This window comes from Mus musculus, chromosome 9, assembly GCF_000001635.26.
Source record: "Mus musculus strain C57BL/6J chromosome 9, GRCm38.p6 C57BL/6J".
Lineage (NCBI taxonomy): Eukaryota > Metazoa > Chordata > Mammalia > Rodentia > Muridae > Mus > Mus musculus.
This window is the reverse complement of record NC_000075.6, coordinates 71,231,695-71,256,337: the sequence shown is the minus strand read 5'-3', so window position 1 is coordinate 71,256,337 and position 24,643 is coordinate 71,231,695. Positions and strand designations below refer to the sequence as shown.

Below are 24,643 nucleotides of genomic sequence, written 5' to 3'. Positions count from 1 at the left end.
GAGAGAATGGCTCCACTGAGTGCTAGGTCCGGAAATAATGGATAGTGTTATAAAGAGAATAGCACCAGGGCCCTTGCGGATCCAACTGATAGTGCATAATTCTGCAATAGCAGCTAATGGTGAGTCTTATGTGAGGTTGAATACAGTGTGGGGGCGAAAACGCCAAGTCAAAGGAAATAGTGTCTTGTTGAAGGTTCAAAATGATCATGGCACTCCTTCTTGCAAAGCCTTCTAGCAAAAGGCTATCCTTCAAGAAGATAAATATGGTAGACACCTTTTCTCTGTACCTGATGGACTGTCTATAATCACAGTGCACAAGACAGTGCCATAATTTTTCACACACATTTTGGTTCTTAGACCTGACAGTTACTTGGTTGAGGCACTAAGTTTTACTATCTCACTAGGCGTGCACTCTAATTCCAGTTTGTCTTACATGCTTAATTGCTATGCAAATAAACATTCATTATTTCCTGTGTTCTAATGCCAAACAAAAACTGGGGATGATATGCAGAGAAATGCAGGTAACACATAAAGACCACATGGCCTTCCTAAATTCTGGACTTCACTATGAAAAAGAAATCAACAATGAAATCAAATTGATATTGAATTAAGGTGTTGTAAAAGACAAATGCGAATGGGCTGAACCAATCTGAGAGAAAGTATCTAAGTAATCCTGATCTCCTTTACCCAATTCCCTCACAGCCTCCTGGCTTAGTCCCATGAGACTTCTCACCAAGAGCTGGGTCCTTGTGTTGTCTTCACTCAGTCTCCTTCCTATAAAATTTCTTTCATCCAGCGGCTAAAATAGGTACCCCTGAATACTCCTCTGCCATCAAACATTTCCATACTGACGGTCTAACTTAATTCTCAGCAGCAAATCTTTGCATATCTACTCCCTGGCTGATTGATAAACTGATTTAAATGACCCTCCATACTTATATGTAGACTATTTATACATAAAAAAGGGACACGAAAAAAGTTAGTGACATAATATGTTTGGCCTTATGCTCAGTTCAAGCTGACACAAGTGTCTCATATCTGCAATGTACATGGCTTCTCTTTGTATTTATGAAGTACTTCTGGCAGAGTCCCACATTCCCCCCTCCCTCCCTCCCCTTACCCTTTTTTTTTTTTTTTTTTTTTTTTTTTTTTAGCATACTCGTGTTTCACGTACCTACAGGAATGGTCATTCCGTGAATTTTATCAGCCCAGCCTGCATAATACCTCAGGGTTTTGATGACTCCCTGCAAATCGATGTAAAAAGCTTGCAGGAATGGCTTACCGCCATTTAGGGATTCCATAGTCTGTAGGAGAAGAAATAGAATAGTTAAGACTTCAGAACTTTGTGGTGACACACTGTTTTCTTCAGAAGAAACAAGGAGCAGAGGGAACCCGGCTGGGTGTGAGTGGTGAGCGTTTCCCAAACAGGAAGGTGTCCAGTCCTAAGAGGCTTGCTTTAGCTACTAGTAAAAGACCACAATGGACACCCATGTGCTATTCTCTGCCTGTACATTTTCCTTAACCACTGTCCAGATATATAAACACACTGCTTCTTTAACTGATGATAAAGAAACCCTCCGCTTGTCAAACCACCTTCTGCTATATTAATGGTCAGAGTGGAATGGAGATCTTTCTGAGAGTGCACTAGTAATTCGAATCCACAAAGAGAAGCAGGGACATCAGTTTTGTATGCATTCAACATGGATATAAAATGTTCTCCACAGCTGCCAAGACCCCTGCTGAGAAGAGAAATATTCATGGTGCAGAGCAAGCTTATTTATTACCACCAAATAAACAAGGTCTCCTCTGGGGAAGCCCAGACTTTAACAATTTAAAGACTGGTTTTTGTAAACATTTATGTTAACAACCATTATCTATTAAGAGTAAAGTATCTGGTCCATTTATAAAAATTGCAATAATAAACAGCTTTACATTATAAACATTATTTTAATGACATGTTCCCAAATTGATTAAGTCTGTTACAAAAACAATGACCACTGAAACAATGAAGTAGATCGGTTTTCACTTGAGACATACTAGGCTGCTGGATATTTAACAAATGAAATAAACAAAAATGGATATTTATAATTTACTGTTTCTCTCTAAAAGAACAGTATATAACACATACTGGTATAAAATTATTAATTACTGACAAAGCTAAAACTGAAATGCTTCCATTCACTGAAGTTAAAGAACACTATTTATTGCTGATGACAACACAGCTCACCTACTTACTGTACAAAACCAAGTTCATTTTTAAATGCTGCTTGTCACTACACTGGCTCACTTTTATAAAAGAAGATTCAATAGGTTCCAAGTCCTTCTAAAAACATTTATATATTCACAAATTGGATAATAAATTCTCTATGTAGTTAGCTAGCAGGGAGCCAATGTCTACAAAGCAGAGAGAGAATGTAGAGTCATAACCAATTGAGAACCATCCAAGAATGGACCCGTGGCTTACACAGTCTACATTCTTAAGTGCTCATTCTTAAGTCTTCATTCTCAAAGAAACTAGGTAATTAGAAAAGATTTCTTTTTTATTAATTAAATTGTGCATGTGTATGTGCACTGGTGCACATATGTGCTCACATAAATACAGATGCCCACAGAAGCCAGAGGTCTGATCCCCTGGATCTGGAATTTCAGGCAGTTATGAACTGTCCTGTGTGAGTGCTGGGAATCTAATTCAGGTCCCTTGAAAGAGGTTGCTCTTAACTGCTAAGCCAACACTCCAGTCCTCAAAATAACTTTTACTTTAAAAACAACAGCAGCAAACAACAAAATCCATCAGATAAGAAGTTCCTATGTGTGCTGTGTGTGTGTATGTATGTACGTGTGATTGTTCTAGTGAAAAGAAATGGCAGTCTCTATCATAATTCTAAAAACTGGCAGAACAAACGAAGTAGAATGTATGAGGGTACACATCTTTCTTTTCCTATTTGATCTGCAAAAGAGCCACTTGGCATTTGTCTTTCACAAACAGCCTGGAGGTCCTGTTCCTTGATGCTTTTGTTTTGCTTGTCAAGTGGATGTGTTTTGCTTTGCTTGTGGGAGGTGTGAGAAAATGAGAAAGGAAGATCCTTAGTAGTGATGCAATGCTATGTCTTTTTCCTTCAAAATGCCACAAAGAGCTTCCCTAAAGACCTCTCATATTTTGTGTGTGTATATATATACTCTACCCTTCCCTAGGTCCCCTATCTGACAACACTTCACAGAATACTTTCCAGCTGAGTGGTCATTTTGGAGTAAAAACATAACTGCTTTCTTATTTTACTTACTGCAAGAGTTGCCCTGTCCCGTTCCACCAAGTCTGCAAGCTTGTCCAACAGACGTCCTCTTTCAGACGCATCCATCCTTCTCCACACAGAACCAAGAGAGAAGGCAAGGCGGGCTGCTTGCACTGCCTTGTCTATATCCACCTGTTAAAGAGGAAGAGGAACAACTGAAGAGAAATACTATAGACACACACACACACACACACACACACACACACACACACACACACACACAAGCCCTACATGCTGTCATCAAAGAAATGATGCTTTGAACCTAAGTTGGCATCTAGAACACATATTCATTGTTTTGCTGTTATGGATGGTTGTTCTACAAAGCATCTTCTAAGCAATACACACCTTGTCTGCTTCTTGAACTTCACACACTTGCTCTCCTGTGGCTGGATTACAGACAGGGAACACTCTCCCACTCTCTGAGTTCTGCCATTCATTGTTAATAAAGATCTACAGAAGGGACACAAGAAAATGGGATATGAGATCTGGGAGATCAGAAAACAAGCAATATGGAGGCACCATGGTAACACCACTTCTATTCCCTTACAGATACAAACAGAGATTCTGAAGTGTTGAAAGACTTTCAGAACAGTATCAAGTTCAACCTCCCTCCTAGAGCAGGAGGAATCTATTCCCATGACAGCTGCTTCATCCAAAGATGAAGTAGTAGGACTCTTTACTTCAGTGAACATGTCAACCAGTTAGAATGCCCTTCCATCAATAAATACAGAAAGACAAAGCATCTTGAGCACACTCCCACACCAAGGCTAACACTAGTGGTCGTCCAATTGCTAGCCATTATCTACAGGGGTAAAACTCTGGGTCAAAGTGATGGTTATTCGGACCAGTTTCTCTGTTGGAAGCATGAGGGAATCTTTAAGGAATGGTGCTTGAATAAGTATTTCTCTAATTATAGTCAGCTCAATTAAAAATTGACTATAACTAGTCTGACTAGTAAGTTAAACAAGTCACAAGGCACATGTGTTAGCAAATCCCAAGGGCTTCTAGAACTTTCAAACTGGTCTAAGATTTTATTAGAGGCATGCTTTTCTTGCAGTTGAGAGTGGTTTTAAAGAGCTCTTCCCAGTGTCCCACTCCTTAGTGTTTGAAATAACACCATTGTCTTCTGGATTCAGGTTTACTTTTTAAATTTTCTTATGGAGTATATTTCTAAGGGTTGCATGACTTTCATTATTTCTTGGAGGTTTCCTAAAGATCAAAATTATTTTTCATTCTTTTTTTTTACATTTATTTTTCTTCCTGTGTGTATGTATACATGGGGGTCCACTGTGCCACATGTGTGGAGATCAGAAGACAACTTGTGGGGGTTTGTTGTCTCTTTCCACTATGTAGATTCCAGGGGTCAAACTCAGGTAGCCAGGCTTGACAGCAGTGCCTTAACCCATCAAAAACCAAACCAAACCAAACCAAACCAAACCAAACCAAACCAAACCAAACCCTTACATTTCGATAAGACAAAACTCATTTTTTCCCCTATTAGCACTTCTAGATCCATTGATCACGTAAAAAGTATAAGAGAAACTGGAGGAATTTAAAGTTGTCTAACTTTCCCTGCATCTTGAAACATTGTGCTAGTTCATTATTTGAGGACTGATTTCATCATCATGCACCAAAGATTTTCTGTTAATGCTTAAAAAAATAAAAATAAGCAAGTGAACTCATGGGCTCGTGTAGAGACGAGTCAGTCACCATGATCTGGCTGTCCTCAGTTCCCCAGTTACAATGACCACAGTCAGACATGTCAAGAAGCTAAGAAAACAGTTCAGAGACATCATCTTGGTCACATTTTTTAACCTTTTATTGAACAGAGTTAAGAATTCAGAATTAAGTTTCTTTATCATGGGACAGAGGGCAATTAACCGAGAAGGATGCTTCACGATCCTCAGATCAGAGACACATTTGAGACGTATTGGTGAGGGTGCAAAGGGCTATCTACTAAACTCTTTGTTTAAGAGCCTCTAAGATAAATTTTCTCAAACTCTAAACATAAAGAATTAGCCTGTGGTATTATAGCTCAGTGATAGAATGTTTGCCTCATGTACATAATCCAAGATTTGATCTCCAAAATGGGAAAAAAATTTGCTAGCAAACAACAGTACCCCCCCCCAAAAAAAAAAAGAGAAAGAGGAGAAAAATCACTCAATAAGATTTTAATCATTTAATATTGTATAAGAAGGCTACCAAGACACCAAGCCATCTTGTTTTAATAGAAATATATATGATAATTCTTTTATCTTTATGACATCTATGAGTAAACTTGACACAACATTTATAAAAACCAAAAATGAAAGGCTTTTAAACTAGAATACTAAATAAATAAATAAACAAATAAATAATGATACTATTTAAAAGGGGACATCTCCTCTACACAATGATGAGCCTTGGAGCGTCTTGGGAAGACTGCACCGAGAGAAGGCAGGGCAGGAAGAAGCAGAAGCACTGACAGCGCAGACAGCGCAACCCCGCAGAGCTGTATTTAGAAATCTGGAATCAGAACTTGAGATGAGGGAGATGCTCCCGATTGCTCCATTGCTGTGGCAGCTGCTATGCAGGTGACTGTGCTCACCCACTGGGCTTGCCTCAGTTAACAACCGACACCCACCAGCCGGGGTCAGTATGGAATGGCAGTGTCCCCTTCCACACCTCAGTTCTCCCCTTGTTCTCATCAGCCCGTTATTCTCACTCTACAGTTTGCAAAAATCACTGAAAATGTAAAACCTTGCTAAAAATATTAGAAAGGGTTCATTTGAATCAGAAGTGCATATGACTATTCTTCTTGGTATACAGTGTTGATATTATGAAGAGGTTCCCAGTGGCCAATAACGGAGTCTAAATCTCTCCTAGAACTCCGGTGTTCTCCTTTGTGTCCACACTCACACTCGGTTCTGTGCTACAGTTGTTCCTCCAGCTCCACAATTCTTACATTGCTTGGACCTACACTGCTAGTTTCAGGGTTTCTATTGTTATTCCTGAAACTTCTTTTTCTGTTACTCAGAATAACTAGTGATAGTAACAGGTTATTACCCATGGAATGACAAGGGCATCTGGTATTTAGTGACATAGTTTAATAAATAAGCAAGTAAGAGGTAAAATTCCCTCAGTCAAATTCCAGGTAGCAGGTGTGAAGGAGCAGGGGACTTGGACACTGCATCTCTCAGACACCGCAATAATCTCCTCTGGAGGAACAATCAGCAGGAAAACTTTTAATGAGAACATGGAGGTTCATGTCTCAAGAATCTCCCGTCCATACATATTTCTTGCAAAGAGAAAACTACTACTTGGCAAACACCACGCAGTTCTGAGATCAGACTTGACAGAAGTGATGAGACAAATTGCTATCAGCCTGCCTCTCATGTGAAGTCCAAGAAGTGTGAGGTCTCATCTACAGAGTTTCTCTCCCAAATACTAAACATGGGCTTAATCAGGACAGAACTCTGGCTAACCTAAATTCAACAAGACCCAACAAAGAGCTGTCCATGCTATTCTACAGAGCCAGGACCATAAAGGAGGAGAGGAGTAATAAGCCACAAAAACTGATTGCATCATGTCACCACGGACTAGCTCCTGGACCAGAGGGAGACAAGAAGAGAAGAAATAGAGAGACGATTGATAAACTATGATTAAAACTTTAACGTTAGAGAATAATATGCCAAGGTCAAATTTCTGATTTTTAATATTACTAGAGAAATCTGGGTAAAGATTTAACACTAGCTTCCATCTTATTGTTGATTGGAATTATTTAAAATTAAAATGTTGAGTCCTCTTTTAGTGCCCTTTTTTTTACTATAAAATGTCAAAACAAACTTTTTTGGTTTTGGTTTTGGTTTTGGTTTTTCGAGGCAGGGTTTCTCTGTGTAGCCCTGGCTATCCTGGAACTCACTCTGCAGACCAGGCTGGCCTCGAACTCAGAAATCCACCTGCCTCCGCCTCCCAAGTGCTGGAATTAAAGGCGTGCACCACCACTGCCCAGCTCAAAACAAACTTTTTTTGACTAAGAAATAAATGGCTCAACACTTTCCTTTTTGCCAAAGTATCCTTTAAAGTTCAGTTAGTGGAAAATAAAACAACTCAAAGACTAACTTAAAATATGGACCTGTGTTGCCAAAAATGCTTAATTTAATGTTTTTCATGTTATTTCCACTCAAAGTCGTGTTAGCAAGATACTAGGAAATTCTCCTTTACGGTGTTGTGAGTTTTATGGTGAGTGTAAGGAAAGGTGTGGATTTCCCCCTCTGGAGGCTTCAAAGTAGAAAAAAGTCTGACTTCCAGTCTGACTATTGCTTAATTTCTTTATAAATGACAAGCATGCACTTTTAACATAATTTTGTGCTGTGAGTGAAGGCAAAAGAAACAGACGGCCTATAAAAGAAGGAACCTGCCCTGGTCAGGTTCCTAGGCGGATGGGACAGATTAGCTTGTGAACGTTAACTTTTGATGGTTGTGAAAAGTCCCACTGACATTTTACAGGTTGTTGTTGGACATGGTGGGCTCTTAATTAATGTTACGAATGGAATGTCTGTCGGGAGGGGACATGAATCACTGTCTAACATCTTTGCAGATAAGATTAGAAATATAATACCTCTGCACCAAGACAAAAACCTCAAACATACTGAAGAATGAAGACTTTATTTGGGCAAGACGTTTTTATTACATTCTGTTGCATTTTATACAAAAGGATCTGTGTAACAAAGCACAAGCTGAGCTATATCATATTGGAACACGCTATGAACACATCATCCACACGCTAGACTATTAGTACCACTGAGGCTCCTGAGTGCTTCTCTGTGATCCCACCTCCAGCTTGACCTGTCCTTCTACTAGAGTTAACAATTAGCTGGACTTTTCATTCACCTAGTTTTACGTATCTGCTTTGCTTTTCTTGCCCTGGTATAGTAATTATTAGAGGCATCTCTCTCTTTGTGATCCTCATCTCAATCCTGTGAAATAGGATGTTTATCTTTATACTCAACAGTGTATCTGTCTGTTCTATGATAACTGAGAAATCTGTTTCAGCCTTCCACCTTGAAGTGAGCTTGCCAATGTATGTCTTAGCTCCATCATCTTTGCCTCTATAAATATTGTTATTTATTGACTTTTTTTTGGACCATACTGTCTCAGTACTACCTTTTTAGTTAGTCAGTCTTAAGATGGATAATGCTAGCCTTCCAATTTTGTCCTCTTTGAATATTAACTACCCTGGGTCTTTTGCCTTTCCATATTCACCTTAGAATCTATTCGCTGATGGCTACAAAGTAACTTAATAAAACTTTTGTTATTTTATTTAATCTATAGATCAAGGTAAAACGAGCTGACTTCTAACATACTATGTCTTCCTAGCCATGGGATATCTCTCCACTTGCTTAGATCTCTTTTGAATTATGTTAGCTAAACTATGGCTTATAAAGAAAAGAGTTTTCTAAAGCTACTGAAGCCAAGCTCTCTCATCTGCCTATTCCCTCAGTGGTACTGTATGTTTCAAAATGTAAGTTCCAGTGCTTGTTTCTTATAGAAAGGTTGCTCCTGCAACCCTGTAATCTCTCATTCGCCTTAAGAATCTTCCTCTTCTGGAGTCAGGGGTAGTGTCCTAGAGACTTTACAACAATCACTTCATCTATAAACAAAGGCCATTTCATTTCTTCCCTCTTAGACTATATATTTTTATTTCCTTTTCTAAGCTTATTGACTAACTAGGAATTCATTACAATATTAAAGATGAGTGACAGTAGGGGGCACCTTGCCTTCTTCCAGTGTTAAGAATGAAAGTATCTAGTTTCTCACCATTAAATATACCAATTGTTCTATATTTTATATGAATGTTCTTTATCAAGTTGAGGAACTTCTCTTTCTGTTCCTAGTTTATTGAGAGGTGTTTTGTCTTGACTGGGTATTAAGATTTTGTCAGGGTTTCATCCCAGATACAGTCACCAAACTCCGACACTATTGTGGATGCTAAGAAATGCTTGCTGACAGGAGCCTGATATGGCTGTCTCCTGAGAGGCCCTGCCAGAGCCTTGCAAATACAGAGTTGGATGCTCGCAGCCAACCATTGCACTGAGTGTGGGGTCCCCAATGGAGGAGTTAGAGAAGGGACTGAAGGAGCTGAAGGGGTTTGCAACCCCATAGGAAGAACAATATCAACCAACCAGACCCTCCAGAGCTCCCAGGGACTAAACCACCAAACAAGGAGTACACATGACTCCAGCTGCATATGTAGCAGAGGATGGCCTTGTCAGGCATCAATGGGAGGAGAAAGGAGAGGTCCTTGGTCCTATGAAGATATAGATGCCCCAGTACAGGGCAATCAAAGGTGGGGAGGGGGGAGGGGAGGGGGTGGGTGGGTGGAGGAACACCCTCATAGAAGCAGGGGGACAGGGGATGGGATAGGGGATTTCCAGGAGGAGGGGAAACCGGGTAAAGGGATAATACTTGAAATGTAAATAAATTTTAAAAATAAATAAATTTTTAAAAATTTGTATTAAAAAAGATTCTGTCAAACATTTTCCTATAGTGACATGATGATGCAGTTTTTTTTTCCCTTTATCAGTTTACTGGTCAGGAAGCACACTGGTGTCTATTCTTATGTTGTTAGACTCAAATTTGCTAACATGAATGTTTGGCAGCCATGCTCATGAGAGTCTGCTTTGTAGTTTTCTTTTCTTATAAAGTCTTTATATAGTTTTGGTATTTGGATAATGATAGCCCCATAAAGTAAATTAATGTTCCCCTCATTCTACCTTCCAGAATAGAATGCTAAGAATGTATATGTTTGATACAAAACATCTGGATTTAATGCTTTTAAGTTTATTAATTACCAGCTCAATCTCTTGGATACATCTAGGTTATTTAAATTTATTTTTCCCTGTTTAAGTTTTGGCTGAATACAACTTTAAAAGAATTTGTTCATTTCATTTATGTTATCAAATTTGTGGGTCCACATCTGTTCATAATACTTTTATTTCTTTTAATTTTTAAAATCATACTTTTAAATGTATCTTTTTTTCGTTCCTAATATAGTAATTTGGATTTTCTCACTTTGGCTAGCAGGACTAGAAGTTTGGTACTTACTGATTTTTAAAAAAATTTTAGTTCCTTTCTGCTATCTCTTTTTTAAAATGATTTTCTTCTGTTTAGTCTAGACTTACATAGTTCTTCATTCCTTGGCTTCATAAAACAGAAGCTTAATTTTCTTTTAATATATACATTCCATATTATTTTTGATGCTTTATTTGTATTTAGTTCAAAATATTTTCACTCTCTCTTGAGATTTTTCCATTGGCCCTGGTGTACTTTAGAGTCATGCTGTTTAGCTTCCAGGCATTACAAGGAAGTGAGACTGAACAGCTATCTTTCTGTTCTAGTTCAATCCCTCTGCAGTCTGAAAGCATATTTGTCTTATTTCTAGTGTTTGGAATTTGTTAAACGGTGTCTGTGGTCCTGGATGCGGTCCATCTTGCGGGCTGTTCTCTGAGCATCCCGCTGGGCTGAGTGGGTTAGCTTACTGTTCTTAGAACTAGCACCTGTATTTGCTGCTAGAGAAAATCTAGCTTTTGTGATTTTCTTTAGCTCTCTGTTCATTTTTAGAGTGTTGTTCTTTGTCCTTATTAAAAGTAACAGCTATAAGGATATCTACTCCTAGTATTTCTCTTTCATGTTGTAACATTTCATATGACAACAGATGATTATATACTAACATACATAATAAGGCAGAGACTGAGAACAAAGTGTCTTTAGAAATGCCATGATTATTTATGTTGAAATTTCTAAGAAGTCTACAAAAACAGGATAGTAAATTTAACACAGTTTTAGCATATAAGATTAATATATGATTGACATACTATGAAAAATCCCTGGAAACTGAAATTTATATATATATATATATATATATATATATATATATATATATATATATATATCCCTACACACAAACATATATATACTAGTAATGTACATATATGCACATTTGTACATATTTGTCCAAGTTGCACTGTGACAGAAACATATAGGACATGCTTTCCTTCATTGATTAAATCACTCTCATGTCACTATTTCCAGCAGCAACTTCTAACCTCCCCAAACACAGAAATTAAAAAGTACTTGCTTTAAAAAAAAAGTCTAGACATGAAAAGCTATGGATCATGATTGCAATGCAACGACTTATAAGATTAAGAGATCTGCACAACTCTCTCTAACATCCTCCCCTGTCAAATAAACTGACAAGACATAAATAGCGTAAGTTGGAACTAAGGAGGGTGGGAATAATTAAGAAAAAAATTTATTCTAAAGAAAAAGAAAGCCCTATACAATCTTTATTAAAGGAAGCCCGAACTTGTTTGTAAGTACTACTGAAAACTCAAAGAAGATGTATCCTCTACTGTTCTGGGACTTATAATAATATTTCACAGATGAAACTGCTTTCAGGAAAGTTAAATGATGTAAGGCATTCTGTGATTTAGTGCCAAGATGGACAGCAGAGATAAGCATAGCAAATGTTCTCTACAGAGAAGGGAGGTATTGGGCGATGGTGTGGCTGAAATGTTAGAAGAATACTCCAGGAGACAAGAAATAACGAGGGAGGGTGACCTGGGGTAGGCAGGGAAGGTAGAAGACAGAAACTCTATCCCTAATAAAATGATTCCGCTGGCCTGGCAGGCTCTCTTTGATTACAGCCCCCTTCTGGGGACCATCTGATATCCTTCCAGGCTCAAGTGTGGCAGAGAAGAAAGGCACATTTAGCTTTTCCTCCCACTGCCAAGTCCCTGGTCCTACAGAAAGCTCACAGGATTGAGCTTCCTCTGGCTCTTCAACATCATCCCCTACCACAACACCCTCCTCCTCAGGGTAGGAGGTGAACGCAGAGGGGAGCAAGGCTCAGGAATCATGGAAATCCATACAAACAATAGCAAGTACATCTAAAACCACATGAGAAGCAGCCAGTCAGAGAAGTAGGAAGCCATGCCAAAAGAGAAGCAAATTTCAGGTTTATTAATTAATCCCACATTTATAAAGAACAAATGGGGTGAAAATATCATGGGAGAAAAAAAGATGTTTCCAATGATACATAAAGTCACTAAAATAATGCCAGAAAAAAATTTAAGTATAATGAAGTGGCCCCAAAACAATCTCCCGGATTTGATGTTGTAACTAAATGAATAGAGGAGAAACTCATGACTTAAAGTCGAGGAAACAGGGAGATAGGAAATACATCAGGGCAATACATGACTAGGCGAGATATTCAAGAGTGAGAGGTGAGGAAACAGACAGAAAGAGGGAACACAATGATAAAGAGATGTCACCTCCCAGGAGAACTCACAACATAAGCACTGACATTCTGAATTGTTTCTTTTCTCAACATGAAAATCTGTTTGTGTTTTGTTTTTGTTCTTTTCTTTTCTTTTTTTAAAGCAAGACCAGTCAGCAAACAGAGAGTCTGGAACATGAAAACAAGCAAATAAAAGCTGTCAGGCATATATAATAATCATGCTATGAGAACTCTTAATTTGTTGTAGGCTTGAGTCAAGCAGGCCCTTGGCTTCGGCAGTCTTTGCATTGTGTTAATACTCTCCACGGTGAAGGAGGAGCTGCAGGAGTATGCTCATGCTTGAGTAGTGTCCTATTGATAGTTGCAAGTCTGTGTCCTTGGTCCCAAAGAGTCTGAGAAGCCATGCAAAGACATGGAAAAATAAAGACCAGGAGCCAGACCCTGGCGATCAGAAGTCTTACGCTGCATGTAGGCAATGTACCCAAAGGACATGGGGGTCAATGGGACTCAGAAAATTTTTCTTTCTTCTTCATAATTCCTAATAAATCTCTATTATCATGAATAGCAATGCCATCCTGCCCATGTTTCCTAGTTTGTTAACCTTAGAATTTTCCTATGTGGCCTCTCCTCCCATTTTTCTTTTCTAAAAATCTAAACACAGTTGAACTGGAGAGGCTGTGCCTCTTAGCCATGGGCCTCTATGGTCTCTTTTTATTAGCAGGCCTTGCCCTCCCCCTTCTCTGTGCTTCTTATCTCTTTCACCAATATTTGTTGAGTGTCTACTCTCTTCTAGACACCATGCTTGCTAGGGTCTCCTAGGTTTGTTTTCCTTCTTCTCTAGGCCAAGGGCATTATGTCTCTCAGTCTAAACACATCTGTCTACCTTTGGCATATGGTCCCATCAGTAAGAGGGCCAAAGAGGGTCTTGACTCACCATTCCAAGAGACAAAGACCAGGGCTTCCATATCCACATCAAATCATATGCAAATGATTGTTAAGAGGAAATAAATGACTCCTGAGACCAAATCACTTATAGAAAGCAGGCTTGGCTAAAACAAAACCAATTATGTATACTCTACTGTCCCATAATTCCTAACTGTGCTACTTGCATCTGCTATACTAAAAATAGTAAGACACAGTCTAGTGGGTGGCTTTGATAGAAGCTGGTTGGATGACAGCATCTGGGACTCTGTTGGAGCAACATGGCATCAAAGCCAAGCACACACACCAGTATCAGTTGTGACATAGTTCCAAACTGGAAGAAACTAGACTCGCCATCCGTCCGTCCGTGTTGCAGAAGGCAATGGGAACTGCTACCGGTCCTGGTTAATGTTCATTTCTTCCTGTTCCACTTTCTATAAACAAGGTAATGCCTATACAAGCTCATTACTGTAAACTGAGCACATTTAAATTGGTAGTAAAACCAGAGTATTTACTCTAGTGCGTGTATAAAGTGCCTTGTCTAAGGTTTTGGAAATGTTTCAAGTTTTGAAACCAAGCAGCTGGCAGCTTTACAAGCCAAACCTTACACTGAAATCCCTCACTCTGGAAAGTCTTTTGGTGTCCCGTGTCAGGTAGTACCATTCAGCAGACATCCATCTCCTCCCGCCCCTTGGATTCTTTCACCATAAATTTGCATTCACAGGGCTCTTATAACTCTTGCAGCACTCCAGGCTCCAATGGCTGTTGATTAAATGTATGTATCCTGTGCATTCAATCTGACTTTCATTATGGTCACTTCGTAAAACCGCCATGGGCTGGACAAGCGATGACACATAGCAAGAACCTGGAATCCCTGCAAAGTCTCAGATGAGAATTTTTTTTCTCTCTCTCTCCCTCCCTCTTTATTAATAGTGACCATTTAGTGGCCTAGCTCTAAATCAGCCAGCGTATTTGACAGCAAATGTTCCTATCTATGGATTATATATAACCCGTCCTAAACACCAGATGAAAAAGGGATAACCCTAAGAAAGGAAGGGCTGGCTTCCATGTAAATCATGTTACAAATTGGACAACACCCAGAGAGTTCATTGTTCGCCCTCAATTGTGAAGGCCATTCCCATTTACTATTCCCCTGGAATGGATGTTAATTAAGGCCGACTGAGACCATAAATCACCCTGAGAGTTTTACAATGTAATTCAGCATTAAGCATATGTATTTAAATAAAAAGTAACTGATTAACCACTAGTGCTTTTCCAGAAGTTGCTGAGGCCATTTCTTTATAATAGAGGCATGTCACTTTTCATTTTTGTAGGGAGAAAATGAAAGAAGTATTATCTTCTTTAAAAGGTAACAGTTAGGATACTTAAGGGATCCATGACACTGTTTATTATGAGAAAGAGAGGAACTGAAAAGAATGAGGGGAAAGGAGAGAACAAAAAGGTTAGGGGAGGCCGTTGGCACCTATTTCTTATCTCCTTTATCATTACTCCTTTTGGTCCAAGCATTTACTATGTGCATCTACTCCATGTTAGGCACCACGCTAGGCACTGGTGCATAAGACTAACCTGACTCTCAACACGATGTGTGTAGTGCCGTGGCTGGGGGAGGCCAGCCCCGCTGTTGCTGAATTAATGCAGTGTTTAGCAACACTTAGAAGGATTCATTGAGTATCTCCTATGCACCTAGGCACATGCTTATAAAATGATATCTCTGTGTGTGCGTGTGTGTGTGTGTGTGTGTGTGCGTGTGCGCGCGTGTGTGTGTGTGTGTGTGTGTGTGTGCGTGTGTGTGTGTGTGTGTGCGTGTGCGTGTGTGCGTGTGTGTGCGTGCGTGTGCGTGTGCGTGTGTGTGTGTGTGGTGTGTTCATGTCTACAGGTGCATGTGCATACACAAGCCCATGTGAATGTAGAGGTCAGAGGATTCTTTCCTCAGGCATCTTCCACTCTTTTTGGAGTCAGGGACTTTTACTATCCTAGAGCCCATCACGAAGGGTAGGCTGGCTGGCCAGCAAGTTCCAGGGAGCCACCAGTTTCTGCATTTCTGGTGCTGGGGTTACAAAGTCACACCATTGTGCTTAGATTTTTTAATGGGTTCTGGGGATCAAACTCATAACCTTGTGCTTGCAAATCAAGCACCATATTTGCTGAATTATTTCCCCAACTCCAACCAAAATGATATGTTTTATATTCAAATTGCATATAATAATATCAGAGGGGTAACTTGTGTGCTTCCTTGAAACCCAGCCAAAGCAACCACATCTGCCTGTCAGAAGCAACAGGCCATTCTTCCGGAGAAAGCATCTTTGAGTGCACAGCTGAAGAGGCAGGACTACTAAAGCACACGTTCTTAAAGAGCTGTGCTGGGAATCTAGACATGGTTGTGACTACACTTTGAAGAGTAAAGCAACCTGAAGGAAGAGAAATAATAATAATAATCCAGGAAGGCACTTGGTTTTAGTATGAAGTGCATGGATAGTAGAAATTCACACAAATAATCCAGAACAGCTAGTAGAATTAGTTACCCAAATTGTACTGAGAACTCTCACTATCTCACTCGATTTAGATGTCAAATCTGTGATGTAGGCACTATTTTACCTTCTCATAGAATAAACAATGATTTGTGTTTCAAGCCCAAACTCATGCCACAGGTAATTCCCAGAGCAAAAACTTGAAGGTAGGTCTGTTGACAAAGCTCTCTCCAGTCTACTCAGCATTCCTGGACTTCCTCCTTTTGTTTGCCAAGCTGATACTTTAAAGAGATCTGTGTTCTGTTCAGCCAAGGCAGGAGAAAAATCATATAACTAGTCAATTCACTGTAAAGTCAAACATAAAACATGATTATCAGGGGAACACTGGAATCTAACATTTGCATACATAGGCTGTACGGGCATGGTTCTAGATACTTTATGCTCAGGGGTGCCAAATGAAATGTGTCCTTTCTGTTCTACAGATGAGGAAGTTGAGGCTCAGGAATGTAAAGAACCTGCCAGCATCTAGGAGCGAAATGGATCTGGAGTCCAAAAGCTGAGCAACCAGCTACCTTCCGCTCAGTGCAGTGTGGTACTGGAAATGGCAGTAACCAGTGTGTCTCCACCATGCTGCATAACCTGTGAGTAGCATTTGTACTGTCCTAAGCAATAACCTCTGTGTTTCTTCCTGTTTGATCTGTCCCAGCCAATCCTTCTCCTATGCCTAAGCCAGAACGATGCAGAAGAACATCATCTCATGCTGAACTCCCAACACTATATTTTCTATCGAGCACGTGTTCATACCTAAATATGGTGGGAGTCGGTGCCTCTGGAAAGAACCAGCAACCTTGCATAAACCAATGGGCAGATAGTGCCCTAAATCCTGCAGTCTTAAGCTCCTCTCTAAATTTATTCAACTGCTACTACAAAACAACATAAAGCAGGTGGTTTCCAGACAACAGGGACTCAGTTGTCACAGCTCTGAGAGCTAGATCAAGACACCAGCAGGTCCAGTATCTAGTGAGAACCCACTTTCTGGTTCACAGATGGCACCTATCCCAATTTGTACACACATAGCAAAATAGATAGGCTAGCTGTTTTGAGGTTTCCTTTGTAAGGACACAGCCCACTCATGGGAAACTGTCTAATCACTGTTCAAAGATTTCACCTTTAATACTGTTGCCTAGATAACCACTTGGGTTGCAACATAAAAAATTTGGGAGAGATATAGACATTCAGACAATCTATTACTCTCAGCCCTCCCACATTCCACACTAAAACTACAACAATTCTTTAACAAGATATGAACTTTTATGAGCCAGGATATTTGACCATGCCACTCCCTTTCTTTACTTGTTAAAATATTAAAATAATGGCACTCTTTCAAAACGCAGTTCAACTACAACCTCTCAGAAAAGACTTCCCAAGATCCTCTGCCATCTGCTATCTATCCATCATATTAGCCTGTGATACTGTCACCCATGTTCCTACTTTTCTGTTTGCTCCTTAAGGACAACTGCACCACTATGCCATCTTTATTTTTATAGCTCTCTGACACTGGAACTGTGGCCTTCGCAGTTGCTCAATAAAAGTTTGCTCTGTGCTGATACTGCATAGGTAGCAAGTCCTTCTTTCAGTAAGAACTAGAAAACACCCTTCAAAGACAAGGTTCTTAGACTCCTTAGACTCACTTTGAGAGGAGCTGTCCCTTAGTCAACACTGAATATCATCTCACCTTGCTTATTTTCCCTTTCTACCTTGTCTGAATTCAAAGTCCTACTTCATGGCACACTATTAGGATACTTGTTTGTGTGTTTCTTGTCTAAATTAAACAGTTTTTAACCAGAATATAATTTTAGTATCCTAAAAACAATGCCAATATCTTGTCATAGCCCTTAGGAACAAAGGTGCTTCGCAGGCTCTCTGCAATCCAGCCTAGGAAGCCGAGTGAGAACGCATTTCCCACAGCTAACCACTAGTGACTGTGCAGCATAGCTAGTCCACATTTTAATTTCAACAGACTGTCAGAGTTTATATATAAGGAGACATTACTTTCTGTGAGTATTTTCCTTGATAGCATTGGAAGTGTGTGTTGGGAGGAGAAGCAGAAGGAACAGGGAGAAAGGCTGCTGGTGTTCGAACCCTGGCTTTATGCTAAATACCTAGCAAGTGACTTGCTAGACACTTTTCTAGCTTTCAGTGTTGTCTTGAGGGTCTCAGCCTTGGTAACCAAAAAAAGGCTCATATATGACATCTCTGACACAAACCCGTCCTGCCCCTTGACAGACACTTCCTGGATGAGTTTCTGGGGTACAGCCTGAAAAGTATACTTTAGGAATCTCCTATCGACAAACTGAGAAACAGTGCTGTGATCGAGTCCACTGTCATTTCCACTGGCCTTGCCATTCTCGTTCATTTATATCTGAGGTCCAAAAGAGCAGGCACAACACCAGCAGGTGCCTGGTAAGATGCTCATCAGAAGTTGTGATAAAGCACAATGCTCTGTTCCCTCCGTGAGCTTGAACATTTCACAGCCATTTAGACAACAGCTGCTGAATTCACTCACCTTCTGCATTCACAAGTAGCTTGTACCATGTTCCCATTACAGCTAGGTTTTAATATGTAATGATGACTACAAAGACATCATAAAGAATAATACAATTTAGGTAGAAGGATCCTAAAACCCAAGCCAGCTGGGACTCTGTCTCATACTTCTTCCAGGAAAACTGGCTTTGGTTTCCACTGTGTAACCATCTGTATGGCAAACTAGTGCTTTGACAGCCAAGCCTACTAAAGCTTTATTTTAATATTTACTGCTGAGTATCTTTGTCTGACCTGAATATTAATAGAAGCTGGGTTTGGCTATGAAGAGACTGTCACAGAGCTAGAAGGGGTCTTAGACACAACTTACATATTCATATTCCAATAACTTGTTGATGGCTGAGTGCCTGAGAGTGACACATCAGAAGCCAGAACCACCATGCTCTGATTCCCACGCCAGTGTTTTCCCTACATTTAATTTTTTCCCATATCAACTTGAAAAGCCAGCTGGATAGCCAGTAAGGTACTTGAGCTAGCCCTCCCTGCTTCTTTTACAGGGTTTGTTAGAAATCTTGATATAATATCTTACAAATTATTCAGCAGAAGGAATTTTACTTGTATCTAAGTCCCCTTTTCTTCCAGCAAAACCAGTAAAGAGAGACAGTTACCTCACATTTGGCACTTTTCAATTTTTTAAAGGCACAATGTGTTGAGGAAACCCTTGGCTTACATTAGGACATGTGGCACAAGTTTAAATGAGATGCTCGGCCATTTCCATCAGTGGTGTCCTTAGGTGTAGAACTTTTGCCAGGGAACTTCTGCAGCCAGACTATGATGAGCCTCTGATAGCACTTTTTTTCTGGGTTTCTTAAAGAATAGTTGTGTGCTCTTAAAACTATGCACATCTACATAGCAGCTACAAGGGAGACTTCAAAAGCAAGCTTATCCCAATGGCTTGGAGCAGAGGGCTGGCTTGGGATGAGCAGAAGGAAAGGGGAGTGTCCAGTGACTGCTTGTAGGAGCTGACTATATCTGAGTGAGTGAAGTGCCTTTTCACACTCCCTTCCTCTGCAGAGTCTGGGTATCCAAGCTGAGCAAGAGAAATTCATCAATTGCCAAAGTGTTTATGAACTAGTCACAGCTGTTTGGCAACAGTTTCCCTTCCTGGCTAAGAGCATGAAAATAAAAACTCACGCTGGCACTTTACTAGAGGCACTACATAGAGAGCATCTGAAAAACTCTGTGCTGAAGTCTAATTCCCTTCTGTAAATATTTTACAGCATCCTAGATGCTCAGCACCTGGGAAGGAAATGTCATATAAAATACTTTCCTCTCTCAGAAATACCATCTTCCCAGAGGTATGCTTTCAGGAAGCCTAACAAGGACAATGAACCATAGCAAACGCTTCCACCAATCAGAGTGGCCCTCCCCAAACCATAAAGGAACAGACAACTCATTGTCTCCAGAAGAGATGTTCAGATATGCAAGTGGAGAATATGGCTGTATTACTGAGCTAACACAACAAGACTATACACACGTGCATGACAATATCAATCCAAGGCAATCGTGTTGGGCTATACAGCTTTATTGTTTAAGAGACCACTGGAGGGCCGGGCATGGTGGTGCACGCCTTTAATCCCAGCACTTGGGAGGCAGAGGCAGGTGAATTTCTGAGTTCGAGGCCAGCCTGGTCTACAGAGTGAGTCCCAGGACAGCCAGGGCTACACAGAGAAACCCTGTCTCAAAAAACCAAAAGAGAGAGAGAGAGAGAGAGAGAGAGAGAGAGAGAGAGACCGACGACTGGAAGTGAGAGACTAGGGAGATACTTCATACAGTAAAATGATTGTTGCACAAGCATGGAGACCTGAGTTGGGAATCCCTAGCATGCATGTAAAAGCCAGATGTACAGTGTGTGCCGGCAACCTCAATATGGAAATAGGTAGAGAAGAGACAGGTAGATCCCTGGAGCTCACTGGTCAGCCAGTGCATCCAATCTATGAACTCCAGGTTCACAAAGAGACTGAAAAAGTAAACATGCAGAGTAACTGAGGAAGACATTCAAAGTGGACCTCTGACCCTCCATACATGAGCATGTACACACACACACACACACACACACACACACACACACACACACACACACACACATTTGTCTTTCCCTACCCCAAGGTAAATGAAGAGTTACTTTATTTATTTGTCCGTGCTTAAAGACTGTTAGGAGAATTGTACCTATGTATGGAAAACAATGTAAAGTAGGAAAGTCACCAAGGACTGAAGTCACTAACCTTGAAAGTAGGTTTTTCATCGTTCTATAAAGAACACCCTAGAAAGGAAGTATGAGAGTTAAAGGTCTCCATATAACTAACTACCCGTCTGCCTATGCCTACAAACACTGAGCAAGTTAGCAAGCTACCTTTAAGCTTTGCTTCCTCTTCAGTAGGAAAAGAAAGGAAGATCTATCTACCTTATGAGGCTGGTGTGCCATTAGTGGGGTAGAGTATGTATGTGCCTACAGCTTAAAATAAAAGGTTCTCCTCTCTCTACATTCCTTCATGAAAGGTCTCTGAGTTTCATTTGTGTTTTCCTATATCCTAAGATAGCAAATATGAGAATATGCTCAAAAGATAACAAAAAAAGTTCCTAAGGAAAGGTGGTCAGAATAACACATTTAGATTAGCTATCAACAGGATAGACCATCCTGATGGTTGCACTAAGTTGTTTTTTAATCTCATCAGTTACTGGGAAGAAAACTCAACAGTGCACGTTAGCCATGCAAGCTGCATCATTTAACCACTTCTGAAGCAGTTCTGGGGGGCGAATCAGGCTTTGCACCCTTTTCAGCTCACAGAACAGTTGCCATGACTACAGTATAGACAGAGGTAGTCATGAGTAATATTCTAACTGGGAAATCTAAACTCGGAGGAATTTTCTAAACAGTAGGTATGGATAGGATTTAGGTAAAAACCTTTTCCTATCCTCAATCAATCCGTTGACACAGCTGCCAGGTTTTATTTCAATAATGGAACGTTTTGTTATTTTTATAGTAAATGCTTTAAATTATGTGCATTAAACACTGCAGTATGCACTGCCTTGGGAAGTTACGTATTACTTAGTTTGCCACTGAATTGCATTTGGATCATCACTGCTGAGTACCAGTTAGTGGATCAATAGGCAGATCCATCAGTTTGTATACAGAGGCTCAACGGTTTCTAGTTAAATACACCAAACAGTTGTTTGAGGACTGGCTGTGCATAGTAACCTGCACTTGCAGGTCTACATGCTGCTTCAGTGTATATACTTGATTGGAGTTTCATGAGTAAGAGCCAAGCACTGGTGGCCAACACAGTGCAGTGCTCTGTGAAGCTAATAATTTGAGGGCATTACAAAGGCAAAAAAAAAAGTCTTAATTTAGACAAAGTATCTCAACTTATTTTACTGATAGCTAAGAGTCTACAAATACAAAATAAAAAGACAGAGCTATTTAGATGACTGATAGTGAAGATCAAACATTCTCTTCAAATATCTACCTCCATGATTGGAACTGAAGTGAGGATTTCCATTCTATACCTTGATTCATGCCAAAACATCTGGCTAAGAAGTGTTAAAACTCTCTCTATATAGATAGATAGATAGATAGATAGATAGATAGATAGATAGATAGATAGAGATATATAGATTTAGATATATGTGTGTGTGTATGTGTGTGTGTGGGTGGGTGGGTCTGCCTCTCTTAGTGTATCTCTCTGTGTCTCTGTCTGTCTCTCCATCCCCACCCTCTCTTCAAATGGCATATTATAGAAAAAAATCTAGATGACTGATGGCACTTTCCACTTTAAATTCTATGTTGTGGTATCGTGGAGGCATGGCTTTTGTTCAGGAAATGTGATCTTTTATTGGCAAAAGCATGGTTTTTTTTTACCAAGCTTGCTTTGCCATGAATTAATCCATCAATTCTAATTCAAAATCAACTAAAAATTCTAAATAATGGACCCAACAGTGTGAGAGCTAAATGTCACTTATGCTGTGTCCTAAATCAAAAGGTAGAAAAGAGAATAGGCTGGCTTTCCAGAAATGAAGAAACTACACTCTTAAAAGTATCTGGACACACAAATTAAAAACCAAATAAAACGGTTAGAGTCGATTCTTTTTCTGAGCTGACTGTAAGGTAGTATTTTAAATCGAGCACCACATGCCCAACATGCACGACTGGCATTGTTGTAACAACGTGCGGGGGGGGGGGGAAGGGGTGCGGGGGGGAGCAGGATGCTGGCAGGGAGACAGCGGAGACACCCAGCTTCTGATGGCAATCTAACCCCAGGGTCTCCCTCTGAAGGTGAAAGGACACTGGGGAAACCAGAGAAACAGAAGGACAGTCTGATTAGTCGTCAGTCATAGTCTTCAGAGGACAGTTCATTTTGGTCAGCCTGAGGGGGACAAAGCTAGCTCCAGATCAGCTGGGAAAGGGTTAGAGATGCCTGACCTCTTTCAGTGCTGCTTACAAAGCTCCATGCTATCTCAAGTCATTCACAATATAAAGCCCAGAAACCCTGTGATCCAGGTCAGCACTGACCCTGTATTCCCTTGGATCATAATTCCAAGCACGGAAAAGGACATCCTATATCAGTTGTGACCTAGCTCTCCCAAGTTCTTTCAGACATAGGCCAAGTCTTAGTCTTATACTTGATTTGGTCCACTAGAGGCCTTCCTAGTTTTTAATTGAATCTCAATATCTCACCTGCCCCCACCCTGTCTCTTTCTCTCCCCACTCTCTGAACACACACAAAGAGAGGGGGGGGGGAGAGAGAGAGAGGGAGAGGCATACATGCACACGTGCCCACACTCCCTCTATGTTTCACATAGATCCTCAGTGGGTTAAATTTCTACATGCATAACAATTACGAGAGAGCATAACTTAGGTATATCATGTAAGCATTTTAGGGCTCAGTTTTCTCATACACCACATAAGATGAAAACACTGCTCAGGGGTAATACTGATTGAATAAGGTACTGGATTACAGAAAATTCTGGGCCAGTGAGCACTGAGATGTTTTATTGCTTTTGATTCCAGATGTAAACAACCAATTCAAGGGGCTGAAGAGAAGGCTCAGAAGTTAAGAGCACTTGTTTCTCTTGCAGAGGATCTGAGTTCTGTTTCTAGCACCCACATGGTGGCTAACTCTTCACTCTGTAACTTCGGTTCCAGAGGATCTGACACCATCTTCTGGCTTCTGAAAATTCCAGGCACGCACATGGTATACATTCATACATGTAGGCAAACAAATCCTTACACATAAAAAACAAATCTTTCTTTAAAACGTAATTTGTGAGTGTTCTAATCACCCATATTCTCTGTGTGTTTGATCATTCATTCATTCATTCATTCATTCATTCTCCATTGTTACTTTGGATCCATTGCCAAACCATCACAGAGAGCTGGAAAGATAGAAGAGGCCATCCCACATATGAACTGAGCTCCCTGGATGGCCTTCTTATTGCTGCATGAAAGCAGAGTAAAAAGGGATGCTTCAAACAGTCCTGGCCGGAAAGGGACTGATCAGTGGCCTGGGAAAAAGGCTTTGAGAAGAAAAGCTTGGGAGAGGGCTACAGTGACCACTGGCAGTAAGCCCAATGTAACATGATTTCTTTTTGTCTTCTGCTTGGAACAAATGTTCTTTGCCTATCTTCCCTGGGTTTAATTAGTCTTCTGTCTTTCTCGGGATTGACCGTTCATTTGCAAATAGAGGACATCAGAAAGGCTGGTGGGTGTGGGTGTTGGAGTGGAAAGAGGTTGGAGTGTTTATTTTCAAAGCCACAGGGGTCCCCATTTGAAAAGCACCCAGCTTATCTCAATGTTTTTGTTTGTATGATTTTGAATTGGAAGGTTGGAGCAATTCATTTAGGAGATTAAGCTGTCTTTACAATGGATCTGGTTGGCCTATCTATTCAATAGTATTGCTAAGGTTAAGGGAAGTCCTTCCAGGGCACTCAGCGGTCCCAGTACAACAATTAGAAAGGATTCTTTGAATCTTCCTTCATTTTAATGCCAATTAATTTTACATAAATGGGTGTGTATTTGCTGCTCACAAATAAGACTCATAAACCCTCCGTCCAGCAGTTTAGGG

General features: G+C 40.3%; 1 protein-coding gene across 1 annotated transcript in view; it reads right to left on the bottom strand.

Moving 5' to 3' along the window:
• Positions 1 to 24,643, bottom strand: part of Aldh1a2 (aldehyde dehydrogenase family 1, subfamily A2) — an 80,455-nt gene that overhangs the window by 39,906 nt on the left and 15,906 nt on the right. The window contains exons 2-4 of the mRNA NM_009022.4: positions 3,636 to 3,740; positions 3,282 to 3,422; positions 1,175 to 1,304 (exon numbers count right to left, since the gene is read on the bottom strand). Of these exons, the coding sequence (NP_033048.2) occupies positions 1,175 to 1,304; positions 3,282 to 3,422; positions 3,636 to 3,740 (376 nt within the window). The remainder of the gene's footprint in view (positions 1 to 1,174; positions 1,305 to 3,281; positions 3,423 to 3,635; positions 3,741 to 24,643) is intronic.